Here is an 18,347-nt window from a genome sequence, read left to right as displayed (position 1 = left end):
ATTTTGTTGTTGTTTTAAGTGGAACAGAGCACAGGACACGAGTTTTGCCATCTTTAGTAATTGGTTCTTTACATCTGGGAGCTCACTTGGTCTTTATTTCTTTCCTCTTGTTACTTTTTTTTTTTATTATTGGTGTATAAGATAGATACTGAAACATGCATAGAGAGCATTAATCTTAGATTTACAGCTCGATTAATTTTATATATGTGACACCCAGACCTACATCTAGCTCATTTCCAGCATCAGAAGCTTCATATTTCATGAGAACTCTCAGCAGCAGATGATTCTTTATAAGGAAAGAACAAAGAAGAACAAACTCATGTAAATGTCCATGACAGAGCATAAAACATCTAGTGATGTCAGTACAAGGCTAGCAGTTTGACCATTTTAAATGAAATTTATAACTCATATGACAGCCTTTCCTCCTCACTGTAAGTTAAACAACTTTGTTGATAGCTTATAGCCATAGTATTTAGATACATTAAATCATGTTATCAAGGGAAATCATGAAATAGCATCCATTCTTCTACTCAGGGAAAACTTTTAAAATGCTTCCTTTGTGCCAAGCATTGGGTAAGATATTGAGGCTATCAAGATGAATCTAACATGGTTCTTACACTGAGTATAGATAGCTCCAATCAAGAGGCAATAATACACAGCAAGGGGTGGTACCGATTAAGTTTGATAGAGATAAGAAGAAAGAAAAAAGGCATTTATAGAGCCACAGGTTTGTTTCTTTCAAGGCAAAAGGAATAGAGAACATGTCTTTCAGTAAAAAATTTCGAAGAAGGAGAGCATAAGGAGTTACATGGGCTTGAGGGAAATGTTCTAGGAAGTTTGGACCTATGGAAATCAGGAAAATTATTAATCCAGAAGGCTTTTCTTTTTTTCTCTATATTGTATTTTTAGGAAAGTGTTAATATTGGATGGACTCTAGAGGACTAAGATAATTGGCGGTTGGGAGACTGGTAGATTTTTGTTACTTTAGGTGAGACATAAGGAAGCCATTACCAACTGGAGGTAGAAATACTGAAGAAACAAGGCCAGATTTAACAGGTTTCTGGAAAATTTTGAAACTTAAAGATTTTGGTGATAGAATCCATGTAGGAAATGAAAGAGTCACAGGAGTCAAAGGTGCCTGAGTTACAACGCAGGGCATTAGCAGAGATGAGAAACTGAAGGAAAAGTAAAAGATTTCCATTTTTGATCTGTTCTCTTGAAATACCTCCTAGACACATGATTGATCTGTTCATTGGCAACTTGAGGTTGAGGTCTGGTGATTAAAGGAAAGGTCAGAGATCAAAACAATTTGTTTGGGGAACAGTATCAGGAAGGAGGACAAAGAAGTTCACCTGAAGAAAGAATACTGAATTAGAAAAGTAGAGAAACAAGAGTAAGAACACTGAAATTTAAGATGGAACAAAAGAGAGATGAGCTAGCAAAAGCCACAGAGAAGGAATATTGTTAGAGATTGGAAAAGAACCATGAAGTGTGATCCTTTATGTTACACAAAGGTGATATGGCTGGATGTGTGTTTTGGAGACAGACAACCCGAGTTTGGCTCCACTCGTTACTACCTAAGACTCTGTGATCCTGGACCAGCTACATTCTGATTCTTCACTACAAAATGGCATAATGATAATTACTTCCCAGGGAGATGGTGAAGAATCAGTAAGTGAATACATGAAAAATGTCTAGAACTGTGTTTGTCCCATAGTATTAAGTGCAAATAAGCATCAGTTCAGTTCAGTCGCTCAGTTGTGTCCGACTCTTTGTGACCCCATGAATCGCAGCACACCAGGCCTCTCTGTCCATCACCAACTCCCAGAGCTCACTCAGACTCACATCCATCGAGTCAGTCATGCCATCCAGCCATCTCATCCTCTGTCGTCCCCTTTCCTTCCTGCCCCCAATCCCTCCCAGCATCAGAGTCTTTTCCAATGAGTCAACTCTTCGCATGAGGTGGCCAAAGTACTGGAGTTTCAGCTTTAGCATCATTCCTTCCAAAGAACACCTGATCTCCTTTAGAATGGACTGGTTGGATCTCCTTGCAGTCCAAGGGACTTTCAAGAGTCTTCTCCAACACCACAGTTCAAAAGCATCAATTCTTCGGCACTCAGCTTTCTTCACAGTCCAACTTTCACATCCATACATGACCACTGGAAAAACCATAGCCTTGATTAACATCAGTGATTATTAAATACCAGAAACTCAGTTGTTGCTAGTCAGAAGTCTTTCTTATATAGTTCTTAATGCATGATAATATAAATTATGAGATACTACATCAACCCAAAGGGGATTAGACTTCATTTTAACTGCATTATATCAAAGTGCCCTCATGTGAATTTTGCTTGTATTGTAGACCGTTAAGCTATTGGTCATCTATTATGTTATCCTTAGTTTTTATTTATTAAATCACATTTCATATTTCTGAAGTTTTAAAAATAAATCATCTTTCAGTTCAGTTCAGTTCATTTCAGTCTCTCAGTCGTGCCTATTTGTGACCCCATGGACTGCAGCACAACAGACTTCTCTGTCCATCACCAAATCCCAGAGATTACTCAAACTCATGTCCGTCAAGTCAGTGATGCCATCCAACCATTTCATCCTCTGTTGTCCCTTTCTCCTTCTGCCTTCAATCCTTCCCAGCATCAGGGTCTTTTCAAATGAGTCAGTGTTTTGCACCACGTGGCCAAAGTATTGGAGCTTCAGATTCAGCAACAGTCCTTCCAGTGAATATCCAGGACTGATTTCCTTTAGGATGGACTGATTTGATCTCCTTGCAGTCCAAGGAACTCTCAAGAGTCTTCTCCAACACCACAGTTCAAAAGCATCAATTCTTTGGAGCTCAGCTTTCTTTATAGTTCAACTCTCACATCCATACATAACTATTGAAAAAACCATACCATTGACTAGATGGACCTTTGCTGGCAAAGTAATGTCTCTGCTTTTTAATATGCTGTCTAGGTTGGCTATAACTTTCCTTCCAAGGAGCAAAAGTCTTTTCATTTCATGGCTGCAGTCACCATCTGCAGTGATTTTGGAGCCCCCCAAATAAAGTCACTCACTGTTTCCATTGTTTACCATCAATTTGCCATGAAGTGATGGGACCAGATGCCATAATCTTAGTTTTCTGAATGTTGAGTTTTAAGCCAACATTTTCACTCTCCTCTTTCATTTTCATCAAGAGGCTCTTTAGTTCTTCTTCACTTTCTGCCATAAGGGTGGCATCATCTGTATATCTGAAGTTATTGATATTTCTCCCAGCAATCTTGATTCCAGCTTGTGTTTCATCCAACCCAGTGTTTCTCATGATATACTCTGCCTGTAAGTTAAATAAGCAGAGTGACAATATACTGCCTTGACATACTCCTTTCCTGATTTGGAACCAGTCTGTTGTCCTATGTTCAGTTCTAACTGTTGCTTCTTGACCTGCATACAGATTTATCAGCAGGCGGGTAAGGTGGTCTGGTATTCCCATCTCTTTAAGAATTTTCCACAGTTTGTTGTGATCCATAGAGTCAAAGGCTTTAGCATAATCAATAAAGCAGAAGTAGATATTTTTCTGGAACTCTCTTGCTTTTCCCATCATCCAAAGGATGTTGGCAATTTGATCTCTGGTTCCTCTGTCTTTTCTAAACCCAGCTTGAACATCTGGAAGTTCACAGTTCATGTACTGTTGAAGCCTGGCTTGGAGAATTTTGAGCATTACTTTGCTAGCATGTGAGATGAATGCAATTGTGCAGTAGTTTGAACATTCTTTGGCATTGCCTTTTTTTGGGATTAGAATGAAAACTGACCTTTTCCAGCCCCGTGGCCACTGTTGAGTTTTCCAAACTTGCTGGCATATTGAGTACAACACTTTAACAACATCATCTTTTAGGATTTGAAATAGCTTAACTGGAATTTTATCCCCTGCACTAGCTTTGTTCACAGTGATGCTTCCTAAGGCCCACTTGACTTAGCATTCCAGGATATCTGGCTTTAGGTGAGTGATCATACCATCGTGGTTATCTGGGTCATGAAGATCTTTCTTGTGTAGTTCTTCTGTGTATTCTTGTCACCTCTTATTAATATCTTCTGCTTCTGTTAATACTGTATTTAATATCATCTTTAGTACTATATTTATTCTTATAATTTCTTTCTGAATCTTTTCTATTTTTTTTACATCCAACCAGTAGTAATAATAGACTTATTTGAATAATGGTAAAAATTTCTACTCACATCACATAATTTACAAATGGATCTCCAAAAATTCTACATGAATTATTTATTTGTAACTGCACGATAGATAGGAAAGTAAATGCTATTATTTCCATTTTACAGATTTTTATAAAATGAGTACTAAGCTGGAAAATGATGTTTGAAAACTAACGTGCAGAACAGTTGAGAGAGCATGGCTTCCCTACAGGGGTGCAGTGAAATGTTGGTTATTCATAAATCAAGTTTTCAGGATTTCCCTGGTGGCTCAGTGGTAAAGAATCGACCTGCCAACATAGGAGACAGGGTTCAATCCCTGGTCCAGGAAGATCCCACGTGCATCGGAGTGACTAAGGCCAGGTACCACAACTCTTGAGCTCACAAGCTGCAGCTACCGAGCCCACGTGCCGCAACTACTGAAGCCCCCACGCCCTAGAGCCCACGTTACGCAACAAGAGAAGCCACTGCAATGAGAAGCCTGCACACGGCAACTAGAGAGTACCCCACTGCTCATCACAAGAGAAAAGCCTGTGCAGCACGAAGATCCAGCACAGTGAAAATTGAAATAAATAAAATTATTTTAAAATAAATCAAGCTCCCAGAGATATAGAATTTCCAGAAAAAGAAATAGTTCGTAAGGGGAACAAAGGATTGTTCTCATATTGCAGTACCCACACGATCACAGCTGAGAAAAACTGAGACCCCACAAATAATACTTGATGCATGGAGATTTTTAAATCTGAATCCTTAGAAGCCTGAGGAAAGTGGCAGTCAGTAGACAAAAACAAGAAAAAGGAAGTAAAAAGAAGGGAGGGCAGACAGGTCGGCAGCAGTGGCAGAGATAATATTTATTAGAAACAACAGTGTAAAGGACGGCTTAATTAAAAGAGCAAGAACTTGTGATCACGGGGTTTGGGTGACTCTGTTGACTCCGGTCAGATCAGGTTGGAAAAGCTCCAGGGACTGGTAAACTCATCAGGAGATACAAATACCAAGCCAGAAAGCAGGGACAGGCAGGCTGGAAGTTGGTGTCAGAGAGTATGTCAATCAATGAAGGCTGCCACAGGAAGGGAGGCCATAGTGCCAGGCGGTTCTGGAAAGAGCTGATAACAACTCTGGGCAGAACAGTGATGAGCCTGGACTTAAATCAGCCTGCAGGATTTGGGTGCAGAGGCAGGATACATGCAACAGGAGTGATCAATGCCTGACAGATAACAAATGCTCATAAGGTGTTTTCAGGGTCTGATGATTAGACCTGTTTTACTTCTTAGCAAGGCTGAATTGGTTATAGTTACCATATGACCTGTTGGGATGAGTTACAGACTCTGTTTTCATGGTGAAGAATCTTCCATTATGAGTTAGTGACTTTATCTTCAAATATTTGGGCAGCACAAGTTGCAAATGTTCATTCCAAGAATGAAAAAAATAGAACAGATTTATAATTTGGCAATCACTAGACACAGAGTCAGACACGACTGAGCGACTTCACTTTCACTTGCATGCACTGGAGAAGGAAATGGCAACCCACTCCAGTGTTCTTGCCTGAAGAATCCCAGGGACAGCAGAGCCTGGTGGGCTGCCGTCTATGGGGTCGCACAGAGTCGGACACGACTGAAGTGACTTAGCAGCAGCAACAGTAGACACAGAGAGAAAATGGAAAAGAGGACTTCCTTGGTGGCTCTGTGGTACAGAATCTGCTTGCCAATGCAGGAGACACAGGCTTGATCCCTGATCTGGGAAGATCCCACATGCCACAGAGCAACTAAACCCATGTGTGACAATTATTGAGCCCAAGCTCTGTGACAAGAGAAGCCATGGCAGTAAGAAGCCCACGCAGCACAACTGTACTTGCAATCGGAGTAAAGCCTGTGCGGCAACAAAGACACAGCTCAGCCAACAGATAATTAAATGTTTTAAAAGAGAAAAAAATGGAAAACGTAACTGCTCCTTAATGCTGTAGCCATGAAAGGCACAGTCTACTTCTATGGACACAGACTTAATAAAAACAGTGTGGTAGACTCTTCCTCAGGTATGCAAATGCAATGCAATCAAGCCACGGGTAGTTTAGAAGCCTCCTATACAGAATCTATTTACAGGAGAGGGGAGATAGAAATTTCCAAAATTATCCACTTAAAGTGTTAGAGATAGACCCCGTTGTAGATATTCCATTTTTAATACACAAAACTGCATAAACCAAAATCCTCCATTTTAAAAGGGAAAAAATTATTTGTACCTAAAAAAAAGTTTGGTAAAATACAGATTCTTAAGGTTCAAAAATAATTTTATGAAATGGCAACCCACTCCAGTAATCTTGCCTGGAGAATTCCATGAACAGAGGAGCCTGGCCGGCTACAGTCCATGGGGTTGCAAAGAGTCAGGCATGACTGAGCAACTATCACTCACTCACAAGATGACATATACATAATTATAAAATACAATATGTAATAGTCTAAAGTAGAGTTTCATTTTCTTATCAGTTCAGTTTAGTTAGTTGCTCAGTTGTGTCCAACCCTTTGCGACCCCATGAATCACAGCACGCCAGGCCTCCCTGTCTATCACCAACTCCCGGAGTTTACCCAAACCCATGTCCATCAAGTCAGTGATGCCATCCAGCCATCTCATCCTCTGTCGTCCCCTTCTTCTCCTGCCCGCAATCCCTCCCAGCATCAGGGTCTTTTCCAATGAGTCACCTCTTCACATGAGGTGGCCAAAGTACTGGAATTTCAGCTTTAGCATCAGTCCTTCCAATGAACACCCAGGGCTGATCTCCTTTAGGCAGGACTGGTTGGATCTCCTTGCAGTCCAAGGGACTCTCAAGAGTCTTCTCTAACACCACAGTTCAAAAGCATCAATTCTTCGGCACTCAGCTTTCTTCACAGTCCAACTCTCACATCCATACATACCAATGGAAAAATCAGCCTTGACTAGACAGACCTTTGTTGGCAAAGTAATATCTCTGCTTTTTAATATGCTATCTAGGTCGGTTATAACTTTCCTTCCAAGGAGTAAGCGTCTTTTAATTTCATGGCTGCAATCACCATCTGCAGTGATTTTGGAGCCCCAAAAAATAAAGTCTGACACTGTTTCCACTGTTTCCCCATCTATTTCCCATGAAGTGATGAAGTTATTCTTAATAAATAACTTGAAAATCCCTTATATCCAATATAAGGTTTATTTAATACATTTCAAAAATACATGGACATAAAAATGCTATTGATGGAATATATACTTTATAATAGGTAGTTTGGGGTCTAATATGAACATGGAGTTGGAAGACTAGATATAATTATCAAATGCGCTGCAGAGGACATAGAGTCCTGCTCGGTCCTCTGGGAACAGTTCCCTGCTCCACATTCCAGGTGCTTTCTGTGGTGCTGTCATGCCAAGATCTTTCCTGGTCATCAACTCCAGGGATGCGTGTGGTTCCCAAGATCTCTAGGATTTCATTCATCTGGCAGGTGGAACTGTGTAAGAATTAGGGATTAAAACTCAAGCATAAACCATCACCGTGACTCCCAGAAATTGATACATTATTCTCAGAGAAAGAATGTCTTTTTCTGCTGATATTGTTAAACTGAAGGGTTCTGTTTCTAGGATTATAAGCCTTCATCTTTTCCTGCCATGAAGAGGAAGCATATCTGCAGCTGAGAAAATAAGACCCAGAGGAAAAAGAAACCAGAGAGCACAGAGAGGGATACAAGGGAGGAAGAGGTCAAAGCACGTGAATATAAAATTAACATGAGTTGTGGCTCTGACCAGCTGACAAGATATGAGACTATTCATATAACTAACTATCCTGCATGCACAACTGCGTGCTGTCGCTCCAGTCATGTCCGACTCCATGTGATGCTATGGACTGTAGCCCGCCAGGCTCCTTTGTCCGTGGGGATTTTCCAGGCAAGAATACTGGAGTGGGTTGCCATGCCCTCCTCCAGGGGATCTTCCCAACCTAAGGACTGAACCCATGTCTCCTGATGCTCCTGCATTGCAGACAGATTCTTTACTGCTGAGCCACCAGGGAAGCCTATAACAAACATATCAGAAAGCAACAGATATGGGCCAAATTATTTAGGTTTGGGCAATATCATACTGACGTGGACAAAGAGGACTAGAAAGCTAAGAATCTGGCTAGCTACAGTTACCAAATCACAATCTTTTTTTTTTTTTCTTTTTTCGTAGAAGACTTTGTTTTTAGCAATAAAATATGGTGATACTTTAGCAATAAGTATCCCAGTCCTGGCTACAAGTGACCAGATAGCTTTGTGCTCACCCACCTTCCTCTAGCTCCACGGAGATAGTGGAGAATGTGACCAGGTCAGACGGATGACATGTGAGCAGAAGTGTCCTGTAACACTGCTGGGGTGAAGCATTAAAAATCAGTCTTTAACCCTGTAGCTCCCTCTTCTCTGCCATAGTGATTATGTTATTTATGCACTGAGATGGTGTACCCACAAGCTGGAAGCCTCTTTCACTGCTGAATGACCACATGGAGGACAGTAGCTTTGGAGGGGGTTACCCCAGTCACAGCAGGCTATGCATGAAAGAAAAATAACCTCTATTCTGATGAGTCACTGAGATTTCAGGGTTATTTTATTACCACAACATAACTTAGTCTCTCTTCACTAATATTTTCCTTTTTATTTCCCATTTCATTTTGCTCATAAGATTGAGTTTGACAATATATGAGTAAGGCATTTCAAAAAAAAAAAAAGATCCAGAACCTTTAAGCACCATTTTGGAGCTGTAGATGTGATTTATGGAAATTATATTTTCAAGGAATCATAAAGATGTGTGTAGTTGTCAAATATTTCATAATTAATTACTGATCCAGCTATGCATATTACATTTTAACAAGCTATAGGTTTATTAAATTTAAAGTGAAACATCTTAAGATTCACTGTAAGTTTTCTATTTCCACATATAATTCAGGCTTCTTTTGGTAGTATAAATCAAAAATTTTCCTTCCTTGGGAACATGGACATTTTCCCACTGATTTATTTGTTTTCCTATTCACTACATTTATAATGATGATATGTATGTACATCATCAGTGTTCTGATGATTTTGCAGCTAATGACTTTTAATTTTTTATGTCTCAATAGACAATACAAAACATTATGTTTTTCATCAATCATTTTATCAACTATTTTCCAGTTATTCTGCTAAAATCATATATGTATACAGTAAAATAATCTAATTTAAGACATCAATTGATTGTCTCTGGTCCGTTTTTTTTTTTTTTTCAATAAAATGTTTACCAGTGTTTACAAAGGAGACATGATTCCTTACCTGAAAATTTATAAAGCTGAGCTGTAAAAGAGTTGTTACCCACTAATTTCCAAATAACTAAGTTTTTGTTAGTATCTATAGTGAAGTGAAAGTTGCTCAGTCATGTCCAACTCTTTGCAACCCCATGGACTGTAGCTTTCCAGGCTCCTCTGTTCATGGAATTCTCCATGCCAGAATACTGGAGTGGATAACTGTTCCCTTCTCCAGGGGATCTTCCCAACCCAGGGATCGAACCCAGGTCTCCCACACTGCAGGTGGATTTTTTTCCATCTGAGCCACCAGGAAAACCCAATATAGTGCATAATATCAAATCCACAAGCTAGCAAGTAATGATAGCTTGTAGTAGAGCCCATTTATAGAGATTTTTCATAGGAAGAAGGAAAGATTAAGGTTTTCAACTGTGCAGCTTGAGTCATTTTTCAGTTTCAAGTTTTCAAGTAGAATCATGAGCAAGAGATGCAACTCTTGTCATCAATTAGGTTTCAGATTGATGGATGCAAGCAAATCTTTACTAGGACTGAAATTGATTTGTTATATAAGCAGACATATAAAAACTACAACCATTCTGTTTTCCTTCTCTCATCACCTAAATTTCCTCTAGTGTCTTAACTGTATAGACTCACTAATTAATCTCACCACTAATTAACATGAATATTGACTAGAATGGCCCTGATTCAATACCTTCAGTATCTTCTTGAATAGACATTCAGATTGGAGATCTTTCCATAAGATTCTTTATTGAATTTGTATCTTGATAGGTTTCCCCCACACATCCCCATTCTAATCATGGTTCCTATTCAGTGAAGGCAGGCCAGGCTAGTGGTGGCTTGACAACTGCTCAGTCTGGAACAAGACTAGTATTCCCCAAAATCAATGGAGCAAGAAGGAGGCAATTGCTCAGCTCTGCAAATCTGTGTTTATCTGAGGTTAGAGGTAAGTAGAGTCAATGGCACCCCACTCCAGTACTGTTGCCTGGAAAATCCCACGGATGGAGGAGCCTGGTAGGCTCCAGTCCATAGGGTCGCTAAGAGTCGGACATGACTGAGCGACTTCACTTTCACTTTCCACTTTCATGCCTTGGAGAAGGAAATGGCAACCCACTCCAGTGTTCTTGCCTGGAGAATCCCATGGACAGAGAAGCCTGGTGGGCTGCAGTCCATGGGGTCGCACAGAGTCAGACAGACTGAAGAGACTTAGCAGCAGCAGCAGAGTCAAACCAGGAAAAATTAAATGAACAGAGTTTCAGTCTCAGTCTTTTCTTTCTGTGTCTGCCCCAGTTCACATTAAGATGCTTCTTTCAAATGTGTTCCCTGCAAAACTCTTGCCTTGGCAGTGTGAACTTCAGACTGTCTGCCTATTCTAACTGGAAACTCTCAGGAGGGATTCTTCTTTCCCCAAAAGCCCCTTTCTACCTCTAGAAACCATACTCATCATTTCAAGCCTCATTAATTCATTTATTCAGGAAACAATTCTTGAATGTCTTTCTGCGTGACCATTGCTCAGTAACAAGGATGGATAAATGAGAGGCAATTCCTCCCTTGTAGGAGGTAGTGATCTAGTGATGAACACAGATGCAAATTAGTATGTAAAATATAATGCAGTGCATCACATGGGGTGACGTACAAAGACCACAGAAGTTCAAGGATAACCCAACCTGTAGAGGTTCTCAGTGAAGCCTTCGAAATCACCTACAGAAAGATCAGTGCTCCTCACGCCTTTACCTCCCCGTGCGATTATCCTCGTGGCAGTGTGCATGTGCGTGTGTGTGCTCAGTCACTCAGTTGTGTCTGACTCTTTTGCCACACCATGGACTGCAGCCCACCAGGCATCTCTGTTCATGTGATTTTTCAGGCAAGAATACTGGAGTCAGTTGCTATTTCCTCCTCTAGGGGATCTTCACGACCCAGGGGTCGAACCTGCATCTCCTGTGGCTTCTACATTGGCAGGTAGATTCTTCACTGCTGAGCCACCAGGGTAATTAATAAATGGATTCTGAAGCCCAAGAAATGGCTTCAAGTAACCTCCCCTTTTTATACATCAGTTTCTTCATCCATCTCATCTATAAAATGGAACAATAATAGCACATATCTTATAGCATTGGTATGAGGATTAATTGGGTTGATATTTTATTGTTTAAGACTTTCTTTGATATGAACCATATTGAATTATTGAACTTGCTACAATACTGATTCTGTTTTACATTTTGGTTTTTCAGCTGGAAGGGGAGATTCTAGCTCCCTGAGCAAGGATCGAACCTCACCCCCTGCATTGGAAGGTGAAGGCTTAACCACTGGACCACCAGGGAAGGCCCTGGGTTGATTTGTTTAGAATATCCTGTTAAATCAGTGCCTGGCACTTAGTAAACATTCAATAAATATTGGCAATAAATATACATTTTCCTCTTCTGCAGTCAGAGGTGTTTTCAGTATAACTATACTATAACCTTTAATACATTTGTAATGTCCTTTGGGGAACTTTTCTTTGTTGCCAAAATTCAAACAGCAGGATCTCAATAACTCTTTTCTATTTTTTTTAACTTTTTATTTTATATTGGAATATAGTTGATTAACAATATTGTGATAGTTTTAGGTGTTCAGCAAGATGATTCGCCTTCTTGATCAGTACTTTTTCTTCTTGGACTCCTGGGTTGTTCTCTTTTCTGAAATCTAATTTGTTTGTATTTGCCCTCAACTTCTGGCAGTATTAAAATACCAACTTCCCTTTGACCGGAATCCAGAATGATATCTAAGGCCTGAATGGAACATCTGTTCCTATGAACAATTGGTTCTGTTGGTGGCATGTATCCTCTTTGAAAAAACAGTGCTCTACACAACACCCTCTTCTTCAACTTTACTTTCCTGTGACCCATCCTTAAGGTTTCTATGGTTTCAATTTGCTCAGCAATAACCCCTCTTCTGTCAATAAAGACACCTTTTCTGGGCTCTGGGTTTTCCCTCTCCCATTTACACTCTTCATTATGAAATCCACTTCACTGTCATCATTTTATGGAAATACTGAGAGGTATGTGTATTGGTAGGACAGGAATAGGATGGCAACATGTGAGCATGATTATCAAACCCTCAGAGTGCTTATTAGCTGTGGTTGAAGGAGAAAAGTCACATTTCCAGCTGCAGCTTCTGGCCCAAATTTCATGTTTTATCCTATCTTTGTATATTACATATCTTTGGCATTACAAGTGAATGAGATTTGTTTTACTATCATCAGTGAAGAGATGAGAGGTAGGTTAGTTAAATCAGATGAGTGGCTCTCAAATAAATGATCTATCATGTGTTTTGAAGAATGAAAGGCATGCATAAGGAAAAGTTTAAAGAAATTTTGCAACCCTAGAATGAAACTCTGTGCTACTGAATAAATTAGGACCATTGGTAAATATACCAGACAGTAATTATGTTTGCAAGAACCTATATCATAATGTATGGATGTGAGAGTTGGACTGTGAAGAAGGCTGAGCGCTGAAGAATTGATGCTTTTGAACTGTGGTGTTGGAGAAGACTCTTGAGAGTCCCTTGGACTGCAAGGAGATCCAACCAGTCCATTCTGAAGGAGATCAGCCCTGGGATTTCTTTGGAAGGAATGATGCTGAAGCTGAAACTCCAGTACTTTGGCCACCTCATGCGAAGAGTTGATTCATTGGAAAAGACCCTGATGCTGGGAGGGATTGGGGGCAGGAGGAGAAGGGGATGACAGAGGATGAGATGGCTGGATGGCATCACTGACTCGATGGACGTGAGTCTCAGTGAACTCCAAGAGTTGGTGATGGACAGGGAGGCCTGGTGTGCTGCGATTCATGGGGTCGCAAAGAGTCGGACACGACTGAGTGACTGATCTGATCTGATCTGATATCATAATGAGGGTATCAATGGAACAGGCTTTACACAGACCTGCCCAAGTCAATCTATATATGATTGTCTTTCAATAACACAAACCTGGATGTGGGGATGGGACAAATCCAGTAATCACTACTGATTCCTAGTTATCCCAAGGGGATGAGGTATGTGTGGTTGGGAGGAGACAAGCAATGACTCAGCATCAATTTGGAAACTATATTGGAACTCTGAAGACAGGGGCAAGAAAGTAAATATTCAAAGAGAAAAGTATTTTTAATAACTTTTTTGATTTATGGTTAAAATATTGGAATAGATATGTGACTCCTAGAAGAGAATAGGTGGTGGTGCATAGGAAATGTGCTATTATGGGATTTTGGTTTCTGGGATGTTGCTTATGATACCAAAAAAATAGATGCTTGAGGAGACAAAGTATATCATTTCATGAGATTCATAAAGTACGTATTTGTCCAGAGAATGACTGATACAATCATAAGTAATTTAATTTGAACATGGAATGGAGAGATGAATAAAAGCCCACATTAAGCTATGAAATCAGTCACAAATTGAGTACATTATCAAGGTAAATGCAGTGTAGAAACCACAATGTAACCAAGTATTAATAAAAGTATTATTGCTATTCATTGAGTGCCTACTATTTCCCAGGCAGTTGAAAGATATCTACTTCAATGCTCTGGTGTTCCTTTGAGGTAGGTAATTGATGCCTCCAATACACAGATTGTTTTAAATTGTGTTTAAATTTAATTTACTTAAGTTACTTGCTAAAAATCTCACAGCTGGCAAATGCTGGAGAATGTGTTTGAAATCAGGATCGTCTAACTCCACAGTTTACAGTGTAAACCATCATGCTATACTGCCTCACCATGGTCCTAGGCATTCAAGAAGAAGACATTTGGGAGGAGGGTGGCTCAGATGCTAAAACATGTGTCTACAATGAGGGAGACCTGGGTTCAATCCCTGGGTCGGATGACTCCCTGGAGAAGGAAATGGCAACCCACTCCAGTACTCTTGCCTGGAAAATCCGATGGACAGAGGAGCCTGGTAGGCTGCAGTCCACGGGGTCACAAAGAGTCCGCACGACTGAGAGACTTCACTTTCACTTTCACTTTCAGGAAGCATCTTAAATAACCACAGACCCATCTCCACATTGGATATAGGTGGGAAATATAATATCATTGTCATGATAATACAGGTCAAGGTTAGATATTCATGAATGTAAATAAAACTGGGAAAAAATGGGACAATTACTCCCTTTTTTGTTATTTGAACAAGACCAGAATAGAAAACTTTAACACACACATACACATACCCTATTGATTACAAAAAGGAAAGGGAAAATCATCTGAAAATCCAGATTATATTCAGCTGGAGCAAAACTGCATTCCCCTGGCCAGAAGAAGGACATAGTTAAAAAGCTCCTGACCCAATCACAAAGCCGCCATGCCATCTATTGATGCAAGACCTGTTTGGCAGAAAGCAGGAGTCCTCCTCAGGTATACAGCAGCACTTTAAAAGCAGGAAAAGAGTATGCAAAAGGCAGTGGACACTATCCATGGGTCAGCAGCAATACACTTATAAAAGACAGGGGTTCTAAGAGTTGGACATGACTTCATGACTGAACAGCAACAAGCTCAGTATGATTCAAGAGTTGATAGAGCTTCCAGATGAAAGCTGATGTGATCTGAGTATTCCTTAAGAAATCTATGGAATCCAGTTCCCTGCTGTAACTGACCTGTGCTATTTGGTCTCCATTGTCACACTCAGTGTTATCCTTGTCAAAAATTTTTCAAAAGGGAATTATTGAACATGTGAAATGGGAAAACCAAAATATATATGAAGGGCTTTTGAAAGAAATAAACACATTTAAAATAAAACCATAATTCAAAATAGCCATGGTGGATATCCTCAAATATGTAAAGGATGAATTGATTGCCACATGGAAGATGGAGGATTAGTCTTGATGTTTTATCCCATCAGCATAAGTTAAATAAAGATAAATTTTAACTCAACCTAAGGAAAGACTTAGAGCCATTGCTGACAACTGTGTAATAAGTTAGCTAGAAAGATAAGGAGCTTTTAGTTACTCAGTGCAGTCCAGGCATCAGGTGGACCTATACAGGATAGCATTAATTCTTGATGGGCAGTTGGATTCAGTGACCTTTAAGATATCTCTCAATGTTGACACTGTAATTTGAACATATTCCTTAACCACCCCTCTTGTCACACTGGTACATATTTATGAAACATTTTGACCAAAGTTTTCAGCCAGTTTTTAGACATAATTAAGTGTCTAACCTGTGAGATTGAACCTGAGGCCTTGGACTCATGAATATCATATCCTGCAAACCTGAACCTCTTTCATAGCCATGGCCGAAAAGTGTTGGTGAAGGAAACAGGTAAAAAAACATATGGAGACATTCTTAAAATTCAAACATGTCAACATATTGATAAAAGTGCCCATTTTCCCTTTGGAGACACCCACAAGCAGTCCTCTTTGGTTGGAGTGTGGGGTGTGGGAAGAAACACTGCCCATAGAAGCTCCCATATATAGAAGAATCAGGTGTCACTAAAGGCAAGCTCAGTGGAAAGCTTAGTATTTATTTAAGGGCCCTGCTATCCATTAAGGTCTGCTACAATATGACCACCCACGACTTCCTGGTTATCCAATGTCAAATTCTGGTACTCGGTGATGTATATGATGAACTTTGATGTGACAACAGGAAAGCTGATTTAAGTAATCTTAGCAGGATATTTCTTTTAGAATTTTAGAATCCATAGACAACCAGACAGATATTTTTGGAATCTTTCTTCCCTCCAACATAGATTGTGATGAGAAAAGCTCTATGGGGTATACCTTTTATCCCATGGAGGTAAAGTTTTCATGAAGCCACTACAAAGAGTATCAAGAAAATGAACAATAAATGCTTCCATGAATGACTGTTAACTGTGTGTTAACAGCATCAGATTTGAGGAAGACTGTGAAATTGAACGTAGGAAAAGGCCAGGGAATATACCAATGAGAATTTAGAAAACCTTCAAAATAATATGGATAATTTATAAGAGAAATAATTCTTTAGTCAATTTAGTAAAACTTTAATTGTTAATGTAATGGGAGATCCCAACTGGAAATTTCTCAGCTTTGGTTGTCAGTTAAACAAACAAATAAACAAAAACATAAGAATGCCCAAAAGGCCAAGGAAGAAATAAACAGGAAAGACATCAGTGGAAAAATCATATATGAGGTTGGATCTAGAAGAAAGTTGAGCACATAGAAAAGACTGAGTTAAAACAAAAATTTGAGATCCTGCAAAGGAAAAAAATAGCTAGTATAAAAAGATGAACCTCTAATTAAGGATCCTGAAAATTCCATGGACACGAAAAGTTAAGGAAGGGTTTTTCACCATGTAGACTAAGAACTAGTAGTACTGGAGGATGGGAGAAGCAAAGGAATGGGATTTGTTTGCTTCTCTTCTGCAAAAGCAGAGAGGAAGAAAATGGGTCGTAATGGTCTCTAAGCTATATTGTACCCCTTTGCAGAGGAAGGTCGAGAATAACATGGGCCTGACCAACTGTATCTGTAGTTTGAGCCTGGACTTAGATAGCTCCTGGCCAATTGCATTCTCATCTGTAGCTGGTGGCTACTTTGTGAGGTGAACAGATCTCCGAATCATTCAGCTAACAGACTGGTTAAAATGAAACCTAGCACTCACTGGCAGCAATTGAGGACAACATGACTGACAAAATGCCATCTGCAGATCCGGGCCATGCCCATCCCTTGACTTTTGACCTCAACAGATGACACTCCAGCCTCTTGAGCCTCCCTCTCACTGTTTGTATTCATCATACCCAGTACTGTGCAAACACTCTACTATCCAGTGTCTGCTCTGGCTCATCAGGTTGTGGCTGCCTGATGGCCACAGCTTGTAATACAGCTCTGCAGAGCCCATCAGCTATAGCTGAAACGAAGACTGAAAACAAAGTCTCAGTCATTTCCATGCTGACTCTGCAGTGCTTAGGAGTCAAATAAAAGAATGAGAAAACATCCTGATCATGCAGACCACAAATTCAAAGTTGATAAATGAATCTGAACTTGGATAAAAGTTATTCCCAGGTTATGAAATAAAGATGAGTAGAAGCACTGAGAAAGTGGCCAGTGAGAGGAGGGAGATTTAGAGACCCTATTGGTCCACATTAATTCTCAATCCACCTAAAGGCATTAAATACTTATGCTTGAACCCACTCAGATAATCCAGGATAATCTACCTATTTAAAGGTCAGTTGATTAGCAACCTTAATTATATCTGCTATCTTAACTATCCTTTGCCATGAAATATAACGTATTCACATGTTTCAGTGAGTAGAATGTTTGCATTTTTGATCTTTATTCTGCTGATCACAATTATTAGCCATTGAACTTTTAATGCCATCTTTCCAAGGACTTCCTAGGTGGCGCTAGTGGTAAAGAACCAATCTGCCAATGTAGGAGATATAAGAGACGTGGTTTTGATCCCTGGATCAGGAAGATCCCCTGGAGAAGGAAATGGCAACTGAAGGAAGGAAATGGCAACTCCAGTATTAATCCCATGGAGAATCCCATGGACAGAGGAGCCTAGTGGGCTACAGTCCATAGGGTCGCAAACAGTTGGACACAACTGAAGCAACTTAGCATACACCCATCCAGGGAACATTGTCTTATTTTGATATATCTTTTCTTGAAATTTAAATGTATTTTTGCACTGTAAATTAATGTTTTGTGCCTTAGTATAAACAAAAAAAGTTGTATTAAATTCTTACAGCAAATAATTTGAAGATTTCAACCTCCTGTTTCATATTTAAATTTATCTCATAAAGCTAGTCTTATCAACCTAGTACAGAATGGCCTAACAAAATACATCTATTCAAATTTTAATTTGCAATAAACAAAAAATAATATTTTAGGATTTCACAAATATTGCACAGAACATATTTATACAAAATAATTATTGATTGTTTA

The 18,347-nt window shown here is 39.6% G+C and overlaps 1 protein-coding gene across 14 annotated transcripts in view; it reads right to left on the bottom strand.

Annotated features, from left to right (window-relative positions):
• The window catches only part of GRM8 (glutamate metabotropic receptor 8), an 868,572-nt gene that overhangs the window by 65,379 nt on the left and 784,846 nt on the right, over nucleotides 1-18,347 (bottom strand). The window contains exon 10 of one of the 14 annotated variants that reach the window (XM_086395798.1): nucleotides 7,362-7,664. The exons of the other annotated variants lie outside the window; for them this stretch is intronic. Coding sequence (XP_086251924.1) covers nucleotides 7,644-7,664 — 21 coding nt within the window. The 3' untranslated portion in view covers nucleotides 7,362-7,643. Of the gene's footprint in view, nucleotides 1-7,361; nucleotides 7,665-18,347 lie in introns of those variants that run through there. 14 annotated transcript variants of the gene reach the window in all.

The sequence above is a fragment of the Bos grunniens genome, chromosome 4, assembly GCF_055505025.1.
Source record: "Bos grunniens cultivar Pamir isolate PY7600 chromosome 4, Bosgru_T2T1.0, whole genome shotgun sequence".
NCBI lineage: Eukaryota > Metazoa > Chordata > Mammalia > Artiodactyla > Bovidae > Bos > Bos grunniens.
Note: the sequence above shows the minus strand (reverse complement) of the source record. Positions and strands in the feature narration are given on the sequence as shown.